General features: G+C 36.0%; 1 protein-coding gene across 2 annotated transcripts; it reads left to right on the forward strand.

Annotated features, from left to right (window-relative positions):
• Positions 1 to 400: 400 nt before the first annotated feature.
• LOC120634584 (zinc finger protein 431-like) lies at positions 401 to 22,653 on the forward strand. 2 transcript variants are annotated; one of them, XM_039905306.1, is made up of 13 exons: positions 401 to 714; positions 1,759 to 1,866; positions 2,676 to 2,889; positions 3,944 to 4,123; positions 5,386 to 5,552; positions 6,868 to 6,953; positions 13,660 to 13,785; positions 14,370 to 14,489; positions 16,071 to 16,217; positions 17,163 to 17,237; positions 19,381 to 19,492; positions 21,402 to 21,506; positions 22,442 to 22,653. In XM_039905306.1, exons 1-13 carry the CDS (start codon positions 601 to 603, stop codon positions 22,613 to 22,615), a joined length of 1,728 nt encoding a protein of 575 aa, XP_039761240.1. In that variant the 5' UTR covers positions 401 to 600; the 3' UTR covers positions 22,616 to 22,653. The 2 variants fall into 2 exon arrangements, with proteins under 2 accessions (XP_039761240.1, XP_039761241.1); XM_039905307.1 differs by lacking the exons at positions 13,660 to 13,785; positions 14,370 to 14,489.
• The last annotated feature ends 95 nt before the right edge of the window (positions 22,654 to 22,748 follow it).

Here is a 22,748-nt window from a genome sequence, read left to right on the forward strand (position 1 = left end):
CTAATATCACGTTTATTGTTATGAGATCTTAGAATTAATAAACGAATTAAAATGAATACAATGCTCAGATACTCAGAATAAGAAAGATTTTTATGGGGTTGTCAAAAAATACGGTGCAGTTGAATTTTTACGACCTAAATATTTTTTAAACTTACAAGTCTTAACACTAACTAGACACTGAAGGTCTCTAAAGCTACTCTAACGTTACGTCCGTAGACTGATTAATAGTAAACTTTATTACTTAGTCTACGGTTACGTCCCACTGAGATCTGTGACTAAAGATTGACAAATGACAACTTTGCCAGTACTCAATTTGCCTTTTCCCTACTTTTCCCCACGGGAAAGATTAAAGAAAAAATAATGTCAGTACTCGGTTGTCAATGTCATTGAATGTCATAGGTCAAGACTTTGTTGATGTTTTGTTGATTGATTTTGGCCTAATTTATTGTAATCAATATAATCTCTAATAAAGATATATTAAGCATGACAAAAACCCATTAACCCTAAGAAGAAGAAAATATATGTACACTAAACTGTAATAATTCTAAAAGGGAAAGCGTTTTATTCAGAGACAACAATGTGTAAATAATATTTTAAAAAATGGGTGCCCCGAATGCGTCTTTCTACTATTGTTTGGGATGTTTATCACATAAAGATGATAAGTTAATGCAGTCATATACTATTCAGAACAAGGCCCTCAGAGCAGTATTTCAGGTAATAAGAACCAAAAGTTAATTAAAATGGCTAAAAATTGGTTTTTGTACCATAATAAAATAACCACATGAAGTTTGTTTCATTAATGAGGCCGCAATAATACAAGAAGTATTATAGTAATAAAAAACACCTCCTATTTTTTTAAATCTAAAGTAAAGTGTAACATAAATCCCATTTTCTGTGCCCATTTCGGTCTAGAAGACACCCCAATCTTCACAACTAAATTCAAATGTTCTTCTTCTTCTTCTGCTTGCGGCTCAGGTTGGCCTGGTCCCTGGTGTCACGTCGACCGGCTACGATCTATTTTGCTGAAAGAAGTTTGAGAGTGAGAGTGCTTCTTTCTGCTTCAGCATGGGGCAGGAACAGATTAAGTGCAGCGGGGTCTCCGCAGCCTCTTTACAGAGTCTACATAGATCGGTATCCTGCAGCTTTAGGTTGAACATGTGCCTGTTAAGCTCACACTAGGATACTGTTGAGTGCTAATGCCTCAGACACGCTGTGCCCCTTCTGTTTTTTCCTGCGAGTTGTCTCCAGCGAATGAGTATGGTATTTGCAATAGGTTTGTAGGGTGAGTTGCGCCAGGCTGTTGGGTATTCCGCAGACTGGCTCAGGGCCTATTTATTTCTCCAAAGCGCCTGTTTTTGCAAGTTCATCTGCCTTTTCGTTATAGATGATCCCCTCATGGCCTGGAACCCAATGTAGAATTACCCAGTTAGTTAATGCCAGGGTATTCAGGATTTGCCTGCAGTTTTCTACCAACCTTGAGTTCAGAACCTCTAGTCAAGTGTTACATCAGTTCCATTTTCTGTGCCATTTTTGGTCTAGGAGACTCAACAAAGAGAAGAGAGAGAGTATCAAACACAGATGCAGTTGTGGGCAATAGCCATAATTAAATATACATGTGTTGACACCTACCTTGTACAGAATACTGGTTAAAGAGTGATATCATTTTTATTATTTCATTATTTGCTTTTATTATTTATTAATTATAAATAATAAAAGCAAATAATGAAATAATATTATTTATTTTAATACATTTTTCAGGAGGATACTCTTAATTTATGTTATATATGCGAAAAAGTAGCAGCGCGAAGCGATCGGTTCATTAAGAATGTGCAAAGAAATCAGATTTACTTGGAAAACTTCAAATCTGTGAGTTGCATTCTTTTACATTTGGAAAACCTAGTGTGGTAGCCTGCATGCCTGAGAGTAGACTAGTATATTCTCAATGGTAAATCTGTATATTATAAGTATTTATGTGTATTATATTCATAAAAAAATTTTCATCAGCTATCTTAGTACCCATAACACAAGCTACGCTTACTTTGGGGCTAGATGGTGATGTGTGTATTGTTGTTGTAAAAAAAAAAGATGGTGTGTGAATCCTACCAATCCGCACTTGGCCAGGGTTACCGTAGCCCTTTTTCTCAGAGGATCATCGTCATTTATCTGTCCACTACAGGGCACGGGTAATAGGTTAATGACGATAATGATCAAATGTTTATTTATTTATTTATTTATTTATTTAAGAGCACTAACAACATGCATATTACACGTTTTTTAAACATAGGACACACACGAACACATGGACTGATATGCACGTCAATGACAAGTGCACATAGCATTGACAAAGCGTCATATAAACTTAATTTGCAAAAAAAAAAAAAAATTTAACACAAAATTTAACTCACTTTATAATAATTAATGATAGTTTTAATGTTGCTGATTCTCTTGTACACAAATCACTAATCAATAATCTTAAATGAATTGACAGTGACAATAGAGAACAGAATTGTTACTGATGTTATTTATATTAGTTCTTTGCCATCAGCTTGTTAAATCTGTAGTTTTACTTTAACCCGGGAGGTTAGAAATAATGGAGCTAAGCTATTTTACCTTTGTTTTTTGTACATTTTCTGTGTGTGGTGTACAATAAAAGTAGTGTATTCATTCATTCACAGACTCCAGATTCAACGATTGATACAAAACATAAATTCCAACCATTGGTCAATCTAACGAGTTTATCATTGGAGGCTATCGAGCTGACCAAAGATAATGAGGATCTGGAAAAGCCCATCTGCATTATATACAGCCGGGATAGTTTTAAAGTTAAGCTGGAATTAAAGCAAGAACTGCCCTTGGAACATTTGGAGGGGGAATTTATTGATGATAATGGTAAGAGATTCTATAATCTCTCTAGCTAGCTAAATCTAGCCACTGTTAGATCACCTTAGCAGCACCTCCTCAGCATAACTACCTGCTAAGTGAGTGGCCTGCACAGTGGCTGGAGTGACCCAGCGAGGAACTGTCCTGCGTACATTGGATGGTTCTGGCCCACCAAGTATGGGTGTTCAGTATTCAAACCATAGTTATCCAATTTTTGCAACTGGTAATATTGAGTTCACTCCTGCTTACTATGTATGGAGGGTAGAGGTAAGGAGAGTCATCTTATATGGGAGAAAAGTTGAAAAAGTGTCCAGTTGTTGCGCTAAATAACAGTTCAAAAATCCTCCACAATGGCGCTGGTGGATGCACAGGGTATGGTATGAATGTAGCAATCGTAGATGTATTGAAGTATGCCGAGTTAAAAAATTTAATGTCATTATCGACTAAAGTAGTTAATTAGTGAGAATTTCAACAACTTACGTTGTACAAAATATTGTGGTAAATATAACCTTACTTCCTTGTATCTCCATACTTCCTTGTTTATTTTTCAAGCCTACTCTAACAATATTTATATTTGGCGCTTCTTTTAAGAGTTACCCTGATGCAAATGTGGCGCCATCCTAGTTTAATACATTTTGACGACACTTTTTCATATACACAGATGACTCTCCTTACCTCTACCCTCCATATTACTATGGTTCCGTTTCGGCGATCGCTGATTGGCCGAATGCCCGGTGGCACAAGGCACCACCAGCGCTCCTAGCGGTCGGATAACGTATGGACTACCGCCATTATTGTTCGAAACAACGTTTGTTTGATGTGCATGAATGTTTTTTCACTGTCTGGGTGTTTATATGTATATTCTAAGTATTTATGTATATTGTTCATAAAAGTATTTATCTGTCATCTTAGTACCCATAACACAAGCTACGCTTACTTTGGGGCTAGATGGCGGTGTGTGTAATGTCGTAGTATATTTATTTATTTATTTATTTAACATTTATTTCAAGTGGGCCTAATATAAGCACTGCTATATCATTTGACTTTGAAGTTAATTTTACAGATTATCAAGAATCATCGATCAAAGGAGAGGAATGCCTGTTACAGGAATTAAAAGAAGAAAACGACCGACCACTAGACGAAGACATAAACTTAAAACAACTTAGGAAGACTTTGAAGAAGGAGAAACATAAAAAAAAGACTAAACAGACATACAAAGAAAACTTTGTACGAGAAAAAAATGGTATTTAACTCAATTATTTTCTTTTGCAAAGCAAGTTTTTTCACGATGTATTCCTTCAGAGGTGAAGCAAGTGTTAACTTTTTTTTTTTAAATAAAAACGCACATAACTGTGAAAAAGATAGAGGTGCCGGGCATCGAACTCGATCGCCCTGAAACGAAGGCTAAAGCTCTAACTAGTAGGCTATCAAGGTTCTAATTATGTATCATCATATCAATCTATTACCGGCCCACTACAGGGCATGGGTCTCCTCCTACAATGAGAAGGGATTAAGGTCGTAGTCCACCACTCTGGCCCAGTGCGGGTTGGCGGACTCAGCCCTTTGAGAACATTAAAGAGAAGTTTTATAAATTTTAAATGTATATTCAATTTTCGGAACCGATAGGATGTGAACCTGCGACTCTAGCAATCGCGGCCTGAGCGCTTTAACTAATTAATGTCGATGCCGAAATTAGTATATGCCTTTTATATCAGTCAGTCAGTCAGTATCAGTTGATTGATTGCCAGAGAGTCGCAGGTTCAAATAGTGTCGGCTTCAAAAAAAATTATATGAACGTACTTATATATTTAAAATGTATAAAATTTACAATTCCTCTAAGTGTAGGTAAAAACACTAATAAATAATTATAAAAAAGGAATGTGTCATCTCTTGTATCAAACGTGTCTCATTGTAGTTTTGACCTGAAAAAGTAGACCGAAACTGCAACGTTTCCTACCAGATGGCGCTACAGTCGCTATAAGACTGATATGTAAGGCATTCACTAATTTCGGCAACGAAGGTAGGAGAGCCGTAGCTTAATTGGCTAAAACGCTCAGGCCGCGTTTGCCAGAGAGTCGCAGGTTCAAATCCAGTCAATTTCGAAAATTTTTATATGCATTTAAAATTTATAAAATTGATAATTCTTCCAACTGCAGGTAAAAACAGTAATAAAAAATTATAAAATTAAAGAGAAAACTCTCAGGCATTCAGGTTTTCTCACGATGTTTTCCCTTCACCATTGAAGCGAGTGCTATTTTTTTTGCTTATAAAAGTTAGATGTGCGTTCTTGGATTCGAACTGGCCCCCCAGACAGTGAAGTCGAAGTCGTTCCCACTTTGCTATCACCGCTTTCGATTCGCATATTATTGTCATACCAACCCATTACCGGCCCGCTACAGGGACGGTTCGCCTCCCACAATGAGAAGGGGTTAAGGACGTAGTCCACCATGCTGGCCCAGTGCGGATTGGTGGGCGTTTGTTTGAATTAATTTAAATTGTTTCCAGAACAAATTATTAAAGTGGTACATTTAACGAGGGAGCAAATAATAAAGGACCGCACGAAGATGCGAGAGGATCCAAAGTACAAAAACTTGAATTATAAATGCACGGACTGCATCAAAGGGTTTAATTTCAAGGAGACCTATGAGAGACACATGTTGTGGCACAGCAAAGTGAGTATTCGACCACGTCCCTAGCGCAACGGTGAGCGCTGTGAATTTTCATAATCCCTATCCCTATCCTTATCCTTATCCTCATCCTTACTCCTTACTCCTTACTAATATTATAAATGTCAATGTAAGTTTGTTTGTTACGCTTTCACGCAAAAACTACTCAACCGATCCTCATGAAACTTTGTACACATACTCTCGGAAGTATTGGCAGTAATATAGGATAGTTTTTATCCCGACATTAAGCTTGGCTCCTTTGGGAGAGGGAATGAGTGTTTGACGATTCTACACCATAACTCCGACAAATTATAACCGATTTAAATAATTATTTTTGTACTATAGAGGTTATAATATGTGTTTAATTTTGCCAAAACTGGTTGGAGATAGAGGACAGAACTCCTCAGCGGACAGCAGCAAACACCTCATTTAAGACTTAGCGATACTGAATACTTTATTTTTTTTTAGATCTACAACTAAATTTAATGCCACATCAAAAAATAAAATCAAACGCAGACGAAGTCGCGGGCAACAGCTTGTAAATAATAAATATCCTACGAAGCCATCTTGTGTTATAGGTTCTAAGATGACCTATGAATATATTTTTGGTTATGTATATTATAAATAAAAATATTCATTATGGGTACTAAGATAGTACCCATAACACAAGCTACGCTTACTTTGGGGCTAGATGGCGATGTGTGTATTGTCGTAGTATATTTATTATTAATTGTTTAAATCCACAGCGCTCACCGTTGCGTAGTAGTATTTATTTATTTATTTAAATACTTATAATATACAGATAAATACCCAGGCACTGAAAAACATTCATGTTTAACACACAAACATTTTTCAGTTGTGGGAATCGAACCCACGGCATTGGACTCAGGAAGCAGGGTCGCTGCCACTGCTGTCAAATAGGAGGATTCTCTGGCTCGTCGGGATTCTCACTCTCGTGGCTAGTTACCACCCTACCGACAAAGACGTGCCGCTAAGGGTATGACTACCACACACTACGCTACCACTACCACTAGCCCGCTACCATCTCAGACTGCATCATCACTTTCATCACCGCTAGATCGGTTTCTACGCGGCCTCGTACTGGAACGCTAAATCGCTTAGCGGTACGACTTTGTCGGTAGGGTGGTAATTCAGCACAACCGAACCCTCCAGACCAAACCAGAGAAAATTCAAAAAATATTTTCCCCAAAGTTTTCCTTCTGGGATCCGAACCCGGGACCTCCCACTTTTGGGACCACAGCACAGATCACTGCGTTATGTAGATCGTCAAGAAATACTTTGAATTTTTCTTTACTTCTAGGTGATGGGAGAATACGAATGCGATATTTGCAAAAAGAGAATGACCACCTTGGATAAACTACTGGGGCATAAAAAGTACCATGAATTGTAAGATTTTTGAAGTTAAACTTGTTTCGAATCTTTGTCATTTAAAACTCGATGAAACGCTTAATATCAATTAACTTAGAAATGGTGATAGCTTATCAAAATTAAGCTTAATTTGCTATACTCCGCGAAAAGCAGGAGAATCTGTGTGGTGCAATTTATAATTTCTTCAATCCTTATACCCCACACCAAACAGATCTTCGGCAATATACCCTCTACGCACGTTTCGCTCCGAAACCGGAGCATCATCAGGAGATGTTGACTTTACAATGAATAATTGTTAAGTGAAAAATTCGCCAAATGTGTCGCCTTTTATACCTTTCTGACCCCCACCTAATCTATCTAAGCCCCTCCCACCTCATTAGTGCCTCTGAATATGTTCAATAGAGGTGAAGTTGATAAATTTATTTGTTCGTTTAGTAATTCGAACCTCCCATTCCTATGTTTAATAATTTCTAATTGTTCCCTCAAATCAAGTTTCAACCCTTTGTCGCAAGCATGTAATATTTCGTATGAATGATTACTGGTTACGTTATGTCCACTGTCTAAAAGATGTTTTGCAAAATGAGATTTTTCAGGATGGTTATGATTGAAGGCTGCCATATGCTCTTTGTAACGTATTTCAAATTTACGTCCGGTCTGACCCACATATGTGGCGTGGCATTCAGAACATTGGAGTTTATATACCCCTGATCTGTGCTTATTGTCCAATCTGTCCTTACCGTTACAAATAGCTCTCAGTTGGTTATTTGTTCTAAAAGCCACATGAACTCCATGTGATCTAAGTATCTTTGCTACACGCTCTGATATAGATCCGAAGTAAGTCAGACTGGTCTTATACCTATTCAGTTTGTCCATTGGTACGGCGTATAACTCCTTAGCAATCAGCCTCTGTTGTTTCTTTTTAATTATGCTATCAACCAAACCTGAATTGTAACCATTTGCATTTGCCATGTGATAAATGACATATAACTCTTTCCTATAATCCTCCTTAGTTAATGGAATAGATAATAATCTATGAACATAATTAAGAAATGCTGCATGTTTATGCTGCCAAGGATGACACGATGAAGCTGGTGATACATATACAGATAACACCATACCAGCTTCATCGTGTCATCCTTGGCAGCATAAACATGCAGCATTTCTTAATTATGTTCATAGATTATTATCTATTCCATTAACTAAGGAGGATTATAGGAAAGAGTTATATGTCATTTATCACATGGCAAATGCAAATGGTTACAATTCAGGTTTGGTTGATAGCATAATTAAAAAGAAACAACAGAGGCTGATTGCTAAGGAGTTATACGCCGTACCAATGGACAAACTGAATAGGTATAAGACCAGTCTGACTTACTTCGGATCTATATCAGAGCGTGTAGCAAAGATACTTAGATCACATGGAGTTCATGTGGCTTTTAGAACAAATAACCAACTGAGAGCTATTTGTAACGGTAAGGACAGATTGGACAATAAGCACAGATCAGGGGTATATAAACTCCAATGTTCTGAATGCCACGCCACATATGTGGGTCAGACCGGACGTAAATTTGAAACACGTTACAAAGAGCATATGGCAGCCTTCAATCATAACCATCCTGAAAAATCTCATTTTGCAAAACATCTTTTAGACAGTGGACATAACGTAACCAGTAATCATTCATACGAAATATTACATGCTTGCGACAAAGGGTTGAAACTTGATTTGAGGGAACAATTAGAAATTATTAAACATAGGAATGGGAGGTTCGAATTACTAAACGAACAAATAAATTTATCAACTTCACCTCTATTGAACATATTCAGAGGCACTAATGAGGTGGGAGGGGCTTAGATAGATTAGGTGGGGGTCAGAAAGGTATAAAAGGCGACACATTTGGCGAATTTTTCACTTAACAATTATTCATTGTAAAGTCAACATCTCCTGATGATGCTCCGGTTTCGGAGCGAAACGTGCGTAGAGGGTATATTGCCGAAGATCTGTTTGGTGTGGGGTATAAGGATTGAAGAAATTATAAATTGCACCACACAGATTCTCCTGCTTTTCGCGGAGTATAGCAAATTAAGCTTAATTTTGATAATATATCATGGATTTCCGCAAAGTAACGCCTGCTTCTATCCAATATTTAAAAACGGTGAGCTTGACCGTGCAGGCTCGACTTTACATAAAATTTACTAAATTACATCGAGTCGCAGTTCAAAATATTTGGTTCAATCAACAATGTAAGCAGTTAAATGTCATTCCAAATTATATTAATATCAGATCCAACACTCGAAGTCGAGCATGTAATATTGCAATAACCAAAGCCCAAAGAATTTGGTTAAATGAGGAATCGCGTCACTGGTTTACGGTAAGAGACAACTTGAAACTCCATCTTAAAATACTTTACTCAGAACTCACCTTTAAATTACACAATATTGAATTTGATTTATTAGACAGTAAAGCTAGAGATTTGGCATCTTTCGAAGTCCACAAGAAATTTCTTTCCCAAAAGAAAAAACTCCAAATCTTAGTAAATAAATCCTCCCAATATTCCCCGATACACTATGATACGATGAATACTGCAACTATAGACGCTATGACAAATATGCCCAATCATGTTTTTCATCCCCGTGTTAAGAATCTTACGGGTACTATTCTTTCAGAAGACGAGACAAAGCTTCTAGAGAATGGTTTAAAATATAATATTCCCAATAATATTTCTAAAAAATCATTGGAAACACTGGCAATTGACGCAGAATTAGCAGTGTCTCTTAGTAAAAAAGATGACATAGTTAAGAATATAGTTGCGCATGAAATTAAAACTACGCCTTCAGCCCCATTATATAATCCAGACATCGGAGTATTAAGATCTTTAAAGAACACCATTGCAGATAATGATCTTATAATTTCAAAAGCAGATAAGGGGAATGCCGTTGTGATTATGGACCGCAACGAGTATGTAAACAAAGTTAAAGATGTAATCACAGGGGATGAATTCTCGCAACTATCTTCTGATCCAACTAAACATTTTGCAGCAAAAGTTAGATTAGCTATAAATAAATCAGAATACATATTCCCTAAAACATCATTAAAGCAGAAAGTCATTGAAATGAATCCTCGGGCCCCAGCATTGTATGGCTTACCAAAGATACACAAAGGAAATATTCCTATACGTCCAGTGGTTTCATACATTGGAGCCCCAGCATATAATTTAGCCAAATATTTAAATTATATTTTAAAATTGAAGACTTCTTTTCAGCCAGAATTTGCAATCAAAAATAATATTGAATTAGTAAACAAAATCAAAGATATAAATCTACCTATCCGTTGCAAATTGCTGTCATTGGATGTGGACAGTCTGTTTACTAATGTTCCAGTTAATGAAACTTTACATATTTTGACTGAATTATTAGAAATTAAACGTCTACATCCAGGAGAAGTATCAGAATTAATAGAATTAACACAGATATGTATGCAGCAAAATTATTTTAGATTTAATGATATGTTCTATCATCAAAGAGAGGGATTAGCTATGGGATCTCCACTTAGTCCCTTAATGGCTGAAATATTTATGGATTATTTTGAAAATAAGAACATAGTAACTCATAATAATATTTTGTATTACTATAGATACGTAGATGATATAATTATATGCTGGACGGGGACAGATAGACAGCTAGATGTTTTTGTGGAAAAGCTAAATAAAATTCATCCAAAAATTAAATTCAAATCAGAGATGGAACAAAACAATTCATTAAATTTCTTGGATTTGGTAATAACTCGTAGTAACAATAAGCATCGATTTGAGATTTATCGTAAGCCTACATATACAGATAACACCATACCAGCTTCATCGTGTCATCCTTGGCAGCATAAACATGCAGCATTTCTTAATTATGTTCATAGATTATTATCTATTCCATTAACTAAGGAGGATTATAGGAAAGAGTTATATGTCATTTATCACATGGCAAATGCAAATGGTTACAATTCAGGTTTGGTTGATAGCATAATTAAAAAGAAACAACAGAGGCTGATTGCTAAGGAGTTATACGCCGTACCAATGGACAAACTGAATAGGTATAAGACCAGTCTGACTTACTTCGGATCTATATCAGAGCGTGTAGCAAAGATACTTAGATCACATGGAGTTCATGTGGCTTTTAGAACAAATAACCAACTGAGAGCTATTTGTAACGGTAAGGACAGATTGGACAATAAGCACAGATCAGGGGTATATAAACTCCAATGTTCTGAATGCCACGCCACATATGTGGGTCAGACCGGACGTAAATTTGAAACACGTTACAAAGAGCATATGGCAGCCTTCAATCATAACCATCCTGAAAAATCTAATTTTGCAAAACATCTTTTAGACAGTGGACATAACGTAACCAGTAATCATTCATACGAAATATTACATGCTTGCGACAAAGGGTTGAAACTTGATTTGAGGGAACAATTAGAAATTATTAAACATAGGAATGGGAGGTTCGAATTACTAAACGAACAAATAAATTTATCAACTTCACCTCTATTGAACATATTCAGAGGCACTAATGAGGTGGGAGGGGCTTAGATAGATTAGGTGGGGGTCAGAAAGGTATAAAAGGCGACACATTTGGCGAATTTTTCACTTAACAATTATTCATTGTAAAGTCAACATCTCCTGATGATGCTCCGGTTTCGGAGCGAAACGTGCGTAGAGGGTATATTGCCGAAGATCTGTTTGGTGTGGGGTATAAGGATTGAAGAAATTATAAATTGCACCACACAGATTCTCCTGCTTTTCGCGGAGTATAGCAAATTAAGCTTAATTTTGATAATATATCATGGATTTCCGCAAAGTAACGCCTGCTTCTATCCAATAATGGTGATAGCAAAAAAAATACCCGGCTAAGTTTGTCGTGGGCTCTTCTTAGACCAGGGTGCGTTTGGAACCCTCGTAGCTTTAGGTTTAAGTTGGCGAACGAAGTTGTCACCATCCCCTTACAATTATGTAAACATATATACATATAACATATATACATATATGTTTACATAATTGCCTGTGGTTGTAAAAGAAATTTTGAAATTGGCATTTGGAAGGTAATGCGTCACGATAAAGAAACAAAAACATAAATGTATAGGATTTAGTCGGCGAGAGAATGAGATAGAATTCTTTACACATTTTTTTCTAGTTAGTATTGAAACGGATTATATGTTATATATGTAATGTAACATTTTACATTAAAATATTACTTAAATAACTCTTAAGTTTGATAAAAATAAACATAAAATAATAAACAGTTATCCTAATACTCCTGATACTCCATATCCATCTTAATCACAGGATTAAAAAAAAACAATGTCCCAACCTTGTACGAACTTGAAAAGATTCACTACATTATATTAGTCATAATGCAACAACATTTTCAAGTTGCAACAGAATGTTCGTGATGCAACAAAATTATATTTACCCTTTATAAAACTGTTCACCTGTATAAAAAGCTTCAATATTAATGTTTCCTTTTTGACAATTGTTTCATCTTCCATTTAATGTTTAATTATGTATACAAATGTATCCATAACAACGAAACATTCAAGTTGCAACAAAAAAGTTACACTGCAACAAAATATTGATATGGCCAAAATTATTAATATGAAACGTTTCAATATTAATGTTTCCTTTTTGCCCATTGTTTTATATTCCATTTAATGTTTAATTCTGTATACAAATGTATCCATAACAACGAAACATTCATGTTGCAACAAAATATTCATATGGCAACTAAGCAAATTATTATACGTACAAATGCGTTGAATGTAGATTGAGCCTTTTCAACAGATTGTCTCTTAAATACTGTCTATCTATAGACAATTCATCTGTATACCATTCAGATTTTTACAATACATTTGATGTTAAAATATCAATAAAATATTAACACTGCAAGTAAATGCAAATATAGTAACATTTTTTCAGACGGTACAAGTGCAGTGAATGTGAAATGACCCGTCTCAGTAGATCCCTACTAATATTATAAATGTCAATGTAAGTTTGTTTGTTACGCTTTCACGCTAAAACTACTTAACCGATCCTCATAAAACTTTGTACACATATTCTTGGAAGTGTTTGAAGGATACTTTTTATCCCGACATTAAACTCGGTTCCTTTGGGAGAGGGGATGAGTGTTTGATGACTTTACACCATAACTCCGACAAATTATAACCGATTTAAATAATTATTTTTGTACTATAGAGGTTATAAACTTATAATATGTGTTTAATTTTGTCCAAACTGTGGTTGGAGATAGAGGACAGAACTCCTCAGCGGACAGCAGCAAACCCTTGATTTAAAACTTAGAGATACTGAATACTTTAATTTTTTTTAGATCTACAACTAAATTGAATGCCACATCAAAAAACAAAATCAAACGCAGACGAAGTCGCGGGCAACAGCTAGTTGACTATAAAATACCATTATACAGCAGTAGATTTACATAATACGTTTCAACACAGATGTTCACGTTGCAACAAAGTTTTCATACGACAACTAAGCATAACATTATAGGTTATACAAATGCGGTGAATGTGGATTGAGCCATATCAACATATTGTCACTAAAATGCTGTGAATGTGTACAATTTGAACATCAAATGTATTTTTACAATACATTTAATGTTCAAATTGCTATTATATGTTCACACTGCAAGTAAATGTTCACACAGCAACTTGTTTTTTCAGACGGTACAAGTGCAGTGAATGTGGCCTGACCCGTCTCAGTAGATTGACTATAAAAGACCATTATACAGCAGTACATTTGCATGATACGTTCCAATACAGATGTTCACATTGCAACAAAGTGTTCAAGTAAGTTTTATGTAGGTACGTACACAGATTTATGTGTGCCTAGTACAAGATTTTTTTTGACGACCCCCCTGGCGCAACGGTTAGCACTGGGAATTTAGGAGGAGATCCCGCGTTCGATTCCCGGCAGGGGGCAATTTGGGAATTTATAATTTCTGAACTTTCTTTGTCTGGTCTGGTGGGAGGCTTTGGCCGCGGCTAGTAACCACCCTGCCGACAAAGACGTACCGCTAAGTGATTTAGTGTTCCGGGGCGATGTCGCGTAGAAACTGATTAGAGGTATGACTACCATACTCCCTAACAGGTTAGCCCGCTGCCATCTTAGACTGCATCAAAACTTACCACCAGGTGAGATTCAGTCAAGGGCTAACTTTTTTGATGTAGGCTTTTTATTAGACCAGGATGCGTTTGGAACCCTCGTAGCTTTAGTTTTAAGTTTACGAATATTGTTATCGCCATCATCTCACTACCGTGTACTTCTCATGTACGCATCAAAAGTGCCACCTTTGGGCCTATACTTGAATAAAGATGTTTTTGACTTTTGACTTTGACTTTACAAAAAATTATGTATGTATTTTGTGTTTTAGCCGTCAAGTGTCCCTACGAAAGCATTTGGCATACATACATAGAAGTCAGAAAAGGGCTGAATGCAAATACTGTAAGAAGACTTTCGCTAACAAGGAGGGTCTTAAAGGACACATCATGCTGTGAGTAATAATAAAGTAAATTGCTCTCCTCCTTATTTTTCCATGGAATTTAAGAAAAAAAGGCTTTTAATGTAAGCAGAAAGAAAGAAGAAACTATTATAAATGGACATTAATTAATAAATAACACACATCGCCATCTAGCCCCGAAGTAAGCGTAGCTTGTGTTATGGGTACTAAGATAACTGATGAATATTTTCTTTTATGAATAATATACATAAATACTTATAACACATACATAAACACCCAGACACCGAAAAACATATATGTAAGTTCATCACACAAACATTTTCCAGTTGTGGGAATAGAACCCACGGTTTTGGACTCAGAAAGCAGGTTCGCTGCCCACTGCGCCAGTCGTCGTTAATTAAGTGGCAACAATCGCTATGAGACTAATAAAATAAGGCATATATTAATATCGGCATTGATGGTAAAAGAAATCATCAACTTAAGTATAAACAATTAACTTTAAGACAATAAAATGGTTCTTATGACCGATTATCAAAATTAAGCTTAATTTGCTATACTCCGCGAAAAGCTTCTAGTTCTTTTCGCGGAGTATAGCAAATTAAGCTTAATTTTGATAATATATCATGGATTTCCGCAAAGTAACGCCTGCTGCTATCCAATATCTTATGACCGAGTAACACAGTCTGCTTTTGACTTCCATTGCGAGGCAATTTGGTCGAAGGGTTATGGTTCGATTCCCGATTAAGATGTAAAGTGCATATTTAAATTAACAATAAAATTGGTTTTATGAACGAATTTGGCACTGTTTTTTATTTCGGTTGCGGTGAAAAACTTAAATTTTTTTGTTATTACTTTCTTGTCGTTGCTGTCATTTATTGATGATTCTTTTATTTTGAACATCTAGGAATAACTTCATATTAACAAATATTGTATGGAAACATTTTAGTAAAAAAATATAACTGATTTTTTTAAACAAACAATGTAGTGTTTATATACTCTTTGTGACAGAAAAAAGATTTTCCTAACCAATGGTCTGTCTTAATGTTATCAACAATACCAGAACCCAGAGCCAGAAAGCCAATTATAACAATATACTTTGGTCTAACTACACATAAAGTACGACTTCAAGAGCATGAGGAAATATTTATTTTATTCTTTTTTTTACTATTGTTCTTATAGCGGCAACAAAAATATATCATCTGTGAAAATTAAATTAACTATGGGTGAAAATTTAATTGGCTAACTTTCGCGGTTCAAATTCAAATCAAAAATGTTTTATTCATGTAGACCTTATCATAAATATAACATGTTGCTGTGTGTGTGTGATAACTGCATTCGTAAACTTAAAACTAAAGCTAGGAGGTTTCCAAACGCGCCCTGGTCGAAGAGCCCACAACAAACTTAACCAGATTTTTTTTGGTTATCACTATCTCACATTCGAGTTAATATTTAGCTATAGTTCATGTATTCATGAGACTAACTTACACAGTTCATGAGATAAAGCCTGGTTACAGACGGACGGACGGGTCCTGTTTTACCATTTTGGTAAACCGACCCTAAAAAAACAAAATGTCTGCCACCAACTCCCAAGGATTCCTCCTTCTATTCCTACAGGAAACACCCCACAGAACTAGCTGGGAGGTCGTTCAAGCAACACATTTGCAAGGAATGCGGCGCCGGGTACAAGAATCCTTCGCAGCTAAAGAATCATATGACCAAGCATTCTGACATAAGAGACTTTTACTGCGTCGAATGCGATAAGTAAGTACGATCTCACAAATATTGGATAGAAGCAGGCGATAATTCCGGAAGATCATTTTTGTTCTTAACAATTATTCATTGTAAAGTCAGCATCTCCTGAGGATACTCCGGTATCGGAGCGCAACGTGCGTAGAGGGTACATTACCGAAGATCTGTTTGGTGTGGAGTATAAGGATTGTAGAAATTATAAATAACACCATACAGATTCTCCTGCTCTTCGCGGAGTATGGCAAATGAAGCTTAATTTTCATAACGATCTCACAAAACAACCCAAGGGTTTTTCAAAATTTTAAAAACTTTTACTTTCTTTTATACTTCTCCTTTTTTACATACACAATACACACGTCGCTATCTAGCCCCAAAGTAAGCGTAGCTTGTGTTATGGGTATTGAGATGACTGATTAATATTTTTATGAATAATATACATAAATACTTATAATATTATGTGTATATTAACAATAATATATCAACAATTTACATTTTAACATTCATTTTTCTATCTTGTGAGAGATGAAAGCGGAGCCAGATGCTTCCAAGCAACCTTGTCATTAAGAAATTCATCAATTGTATAACCTCACCTCTTGTAACCTCGCTGTAATAAATGTGTTTTAATACATTCTTTAAATTTATACATTGGTAGGTCCAAAGTTACGTTAGTTAAGTTAGGAATCATATTATAAAAGTGTATACTCAGCATATCATCTGCATACCCTGTGCATACCCTCTACGCACGCCACTGGTCTCAGGGCGACATGTTGCAGGACATATTCCTTGCATGCCCTGAGAACTGTTGCTCCGTTCATAGGCGATGATCTTACTTACCACCATTATTACGATAAAAATAACACCTTCACACTCAACGGAAATTAATACTATCATTCAACTTGACGTTTTAAACTGAATATCACTGTAGTAAGTATTATAGAAAGATATATTTTGTTCCAGAGGTTTCAAATCGAGCTACGCTTTAAAACAGCATCTCAAAATTGCTTCTCCACACGTCAACTATTTGGAACTCAAGTAAGAAATTGTAACGTCATCCATAGGATCTGCATCCCTACGTGGTCGATACCGCGGACGCGTACGAAGCGCTTCGCTTCTTCGTTTCTGATCCGTTAGAATACATTAAATGAGTAGATAATAGTAAAATTTAATTTAGTTTAGTCTAAATGGCGAAGTGTATTAATTTATTATAGAAAATTTAGTTTCCTATGTACGTGACTTAGGTGTTTTTATGGGGATAAATATCTTTAAACCTAAACCTGGTCCGCACCACTAGGATCACTCTTCCAGCTTCCATTTTCCCCAGTGCCTACAATATGAGTACCTTCAAATCAAGAGTGAATAGGCATCTTCTAGGCAAGCGCGCCCCACCTTAGGCTGCATCGTCGCTTACCATCAGGTGTGGTTGCAGTCGTGCGCTCATAAACATAACAAAAAAAACATAAACATTTTAAAAAGAAGCCTATAACAGCCCACTGCTGGGCTAAAGGCTATTCCTAACGGTAACTCTGCCCGTAATGACCACGCTGGGCAGACGGGGTGGTGATAGCATCGTTTTACTCCTTAGTCGCCTCGTACAAGGAGTGGCGATGAGTAGTGTAGGTGTTCTGATCTTCCTCCAATACACGGCAAACGAGAGTTTTAGTCCTAAAACTTCTCTGATGTTCGGAAGATTGACCTATATCCAAAAATTAAAGGTATGGTTGATATGAAGAGAGATGCATCTTTAATGAGCAGGATTCGCGGCAACAGCTTTTATTTATTTAATGGACAATCAGGTTTAACAGGTCTTATAAAACTGAACAAAAAATGAAAAAAACATATAAATGTAATATTGTAGACCCACTTAAAGACTGCCACATCTTGCAAATAACAAACTAGATTGTCAGTTAGAAGGAGAAAAAACGATTAAGAGAGACATGAGACCATATCTTGACAAATCTAGCAACGCGAACAAAAACATACATTTAGAATAAATTAAAAAAAACAAATACTTAAATTATATATAAAATAATATTAAAAATGTTGAAAATATATACTATAGAAGAAAACTAGCTAAACTAGCTACAAAAAAGAGCAAAGGAAAAAAATACATACACACACGCGGAGCAAAAAGTATTAAATTTTAATTTTTTTTAAATTTTTTTTATCATTATTCATTGTAATTTTTTAATTACTCTTTTTAATTTTAAATTTTATGACATTCCATTTTAATCCATTTATATTGTAATTTTAATTTTTAATTCGATATTGTATATTGTTAATTATTTATTTTTCTTTTCTCCAATATTGTTATTTTAAATGTATATTGTGGGCTTTGCCTGAAATAAAGAGATTATTATTATTATATTTATTTATTTATTTGGTATCTATGACCCATCACTACACACTACACTATAACATAAATAGAATAATTAAAAACTAATCTAAATCAAAACAAACTTATATTAATATGCAATATAAAAAAAAAAGTTACAAATTAAAATTTCTGCGTCCAGGCAGCCCTACGCGGAGTTTAATATACAACTTGTAAATTGGAGAGTCAAATAAATTCAAAATTCATTTATTTCAAGTAGGCCTAGTTTATAAGCACTTTAGGAACGTCAAGTCAGTCTGTTTGTAGTAACTCTACCATCGGTTCGGAAGACAGATTCGACGCCATTATTTATTTTGGTATTGATAACAAGAAACTTAGCAACTGATAGTTTGAAATGTTATTTCATTTCATTACCACGCAGAGATTTTTGAAGTTCAAGCAGTACAAAACCGTGTTTATAGAGACGTGACGTCATAATTTAGAATTCGGCGTTTCACCTGTCATGGTGGGTTTCTAGTTTTTGCATTTTTATTTATTGAAAATAAATACTGATCTCACTAAGAATATTTCAAAAAAAAGTTTTTTATAATACATGAATAAATAAATAAATATACTACGACAATCACATTATACGACATCGCCATCTAGCCCCAAAGTAAGCGTAGCTTGTGTTATGATAGCTGATGAATATTATTTTATGAATATAATACACATAAATACCTATAATATACAGATAAACACCTAGACACTGGAAAAACATTCACGTTCATAACACAAATGTTTTGGGATTCTTTGTTTCTTTGTAATCATGATATTATAAGTAAAACTTTGTCTTGCTTTCAGACTCCAGTGCGAACATTGCGATAAAAGGTTCGGAATAAAAAGAGACCTCGAGCGACATCTGAACAGAGTCCATCTGAAACGCAAACCTTACCAGTGTGATAGGTGCGATAAGGTGAGATATGACACCTTCTTATCTAGGTTAACGACACCACATTGAGACGACAGTTCCCTGACCGATATCGTCAATCTCCAGAGAGATTTTCCAACTACGCGGGATGGTCCAAGAACCGGCTGCAGGTTTTTTGCTGAAAACCAAATTTTTATGTAGTTTGAATTTATTAACAATCCTATAAATTACATTTCACCTTATTCTACTTAGTACTACTTACTAAATCGCTATGTAGACTACTACTTAGTACATCGCTATGTAGCGATAAGGCCACCAAGTTGTACTTGCTATGTATTTATATCTCTGTAACTACTTTTTTTTCTTTGGTGAACAATAAAAGAGTATTCATTCATTCATACTACCAAAATATTTATTCTATTTTTTTATCATAGCTGGGTACATGTTACTAGTAAAGTAGAGTAAAGTAATTAGAATAATTATACAACCAAATGCGTACTTCACATCTTATATTGGTGAGTATGTAATGTATGTATGTAATGGTGCAATTTAAAATCTACTGTCCCTGATTTAGTTAAAAAATTGGTTGCCTGTAAAGTCGGTATACGGGCGAAAGTTTTACGTGACAACGACTTTGAGTGGTAAAATAATTTTAATGTGAATATTCATTCGTATAGTAGGAAGAAGGATGAAATAATACTAACAATTTAAAACATTTATTTATACAAAGAATTATATTTAAAACATTAATTTATACAAAGAATCTCGCACTGAATTTCATATTAACAAAATTTTATTTTTACCTTTACACATACATACGTATTTATATACAAATATACATACAATAACTTGCAATACATTTGCGTACAATGAAACAGCGTTTACTACAAAGGGACGCGTGCCTTTCACTTTTTATGTCTGTCTCTCTCGCTCTTAGGCGGGCGCGTGCCTCTCACTCGCTCTCATTGTGAGCGCATAACGTGAGCGGAGCGTAACGCAGTTTCTTGAAGTGTCACCCGGCAAACCAATTTATAAGACGTTGTCACGTCAAAACCTGTATTACAGGCGACAGTGCTCTCCTTAAATGTTAACTAGTATGTATGTATGTTTATAACTAGAAGAGTATATATTTACCAGGTTGCCCTTCAAAATTTGGCCGCCTTGTGGACATAAAGTGCATAAGTGGGTACGCAACCATAGATGCACACTCTATTCTCTCACTCTCATAGTGCAGCCTCGACACGACCGGAAAGAGATGAAGAGCAGACCGACAGTTTAACACGCTCTTCGAGGCACGGGGCTGAATTACCGATGATTTCCAAACTCCGGATTTCCAACTTCCAAATAAGTAAATAACGTGAAGGGAATTCTTTTGGCGCCATCTTGTTTGGTAACGTGGATATCACCACATATCTTAAACCTGCTTAAAACTCACGCGATTAAAGAATAGATTTATAATAATGCATTCGACTGTGCAGAAAAATGACAGTACGCCTAACGACGTACACGCTTAAAAATGTCCCGTCTTATCTATGTCTTATTGCATATTATCTTAATGCATACCTTTTGATACGATGTATATACGATGTGTATACTTGTGATGGCAGCTATCTTGGATTTGAAATTTGCTATATTTAATGGTAGTCTAGCTTAAAACACTCCCGACTAAATCACCTTTAAGGCAAAAGAAAACCAAATTAAAATCGGTTCTATGATGTCACAGAGATAAACACGCACACGCACACACACACACACACACCCACACACACACACACACACGGATAGAGACACAGACACACACACACACGGAGAGAGACACACACACGGAGAGAGACACACACACACGGAGAGACACACAGACACACACACACACACGGAGAGACACACAGACACACACACAAACTAGCACGACATCTTTAATGGCGCGTGCTACACTTGTTGGCACTTGTTTCAGGCCTACGTATCGTTATGGCCTCTGCAGGAACACAAACGGTTCGCACACGAGGGACATAAACGCCCCTTAAAATACCCCTGTCCACAGTGCGACAAAGTATTCGCGGTAAGTTTTAACTAACTTTTCTGTCTTAAAATTCAAAAAAGTCTTTAATTGCATAAAACTTATCACACGGTTCGCTAGAGAGCCTTTTATAAAAAACAGTGATTTGTGTGCTGTTTTAGGTAGGTAGGTAGTAGAGAAGGGAACTACTACCGCCTTGCTAATTTCTGCTGATAAGCAGCATTGAGCGTTACCAAAAAGTCCATCAGCTTCGTCATCTAATATTTGACGGCTGATTGGTGGTTTCTGAGTCCAAGGCCGTGGGTTCGATTCCCACAACTGCAAAATGTCCAATGTCTGAGTGTTTATATGTATATTACAAGTATTTATGTATATAATGTATATGGTGGGAGGCTTTGGCCGTGGCCAGTTACCCTCCTACTGACAAAGACGTGCCGCTAAGCGATTTAGTGTTCCGGTGCGATGTCTCGTTTCAATCTATTAGGGGTATGACTACCATACTCCCTAACAGGTTAGCCCGCTACCATCTTAGACTGCATCAACACTTACCACCAGGTGAGATTGCAGTTAAGGGCTTACTTGTAGTGGAATAAAAAAAAAACAAAATTATTCCTAAACATATTCATCAGTCATCTACCCATAACACAAGCTACACTTACTTCGGGGCTAGATGGCGATGTGTGTATTGTCATAGTATATAGTATATTATAAATGCTAATATGAGTTTGTTTGTTTCTTGGTCATTGATTAATAAGCAATCAATTAACTTGATTTTTTGACATGGAATTAGTTGAAAGGACAGTTAGTAACATAAGCTACTTTTTATAACAGAAAACAAATAAACAAACATAAGGATTGGTAAAAAACCGTAATAAAACGCGGACGAACGACGCGGACAACATGAAGTTATTACTATACAAAAAAAATTAGAAGGGAGAAGGAAATTGGTGGAGCTAAATGAAGTTTATTTTTTCCAGCAAAACTCTACCCTTAAGTCGCATATCCTCACACACACGGGCGAGAGGCCGTACATGTGTACATACTGTCCCGCTAGCTTCAGCCAGAGCAGCGTACTCCGCACTCACGTCAAACTGGTGCATCTCCGGCTGACGAGGGACGGCCAGCCTAAGAAACACGCCGTCAGCTCTTAGACTACATTCTTTCATAATAAATGGACTTTGTAAATAAATTATTCTTTTCTTTTCTTCCCTCGACACAAAAACGACAGGGTGCTATAACTGTAAGGAGTGAGGAAGTGCGTGCGTGCGTGCGTTCGTGCGTGCG

This window comes from Pararge aegeria, chromosome 24 (genome assembly GCF_905163445.1).
Source record: "Pararge aegeria chromosome 24, ilParAegt1.1, whole genome shotgun sequence".
In the NCBI taxonomy this organism is placed as follows: domain Eukaryota; kingdom Metazoa; phylum Arthropoda; class Insecta; order Lepidoptera; family Nymphalidae; genus Pararge; species Pararge aegeria.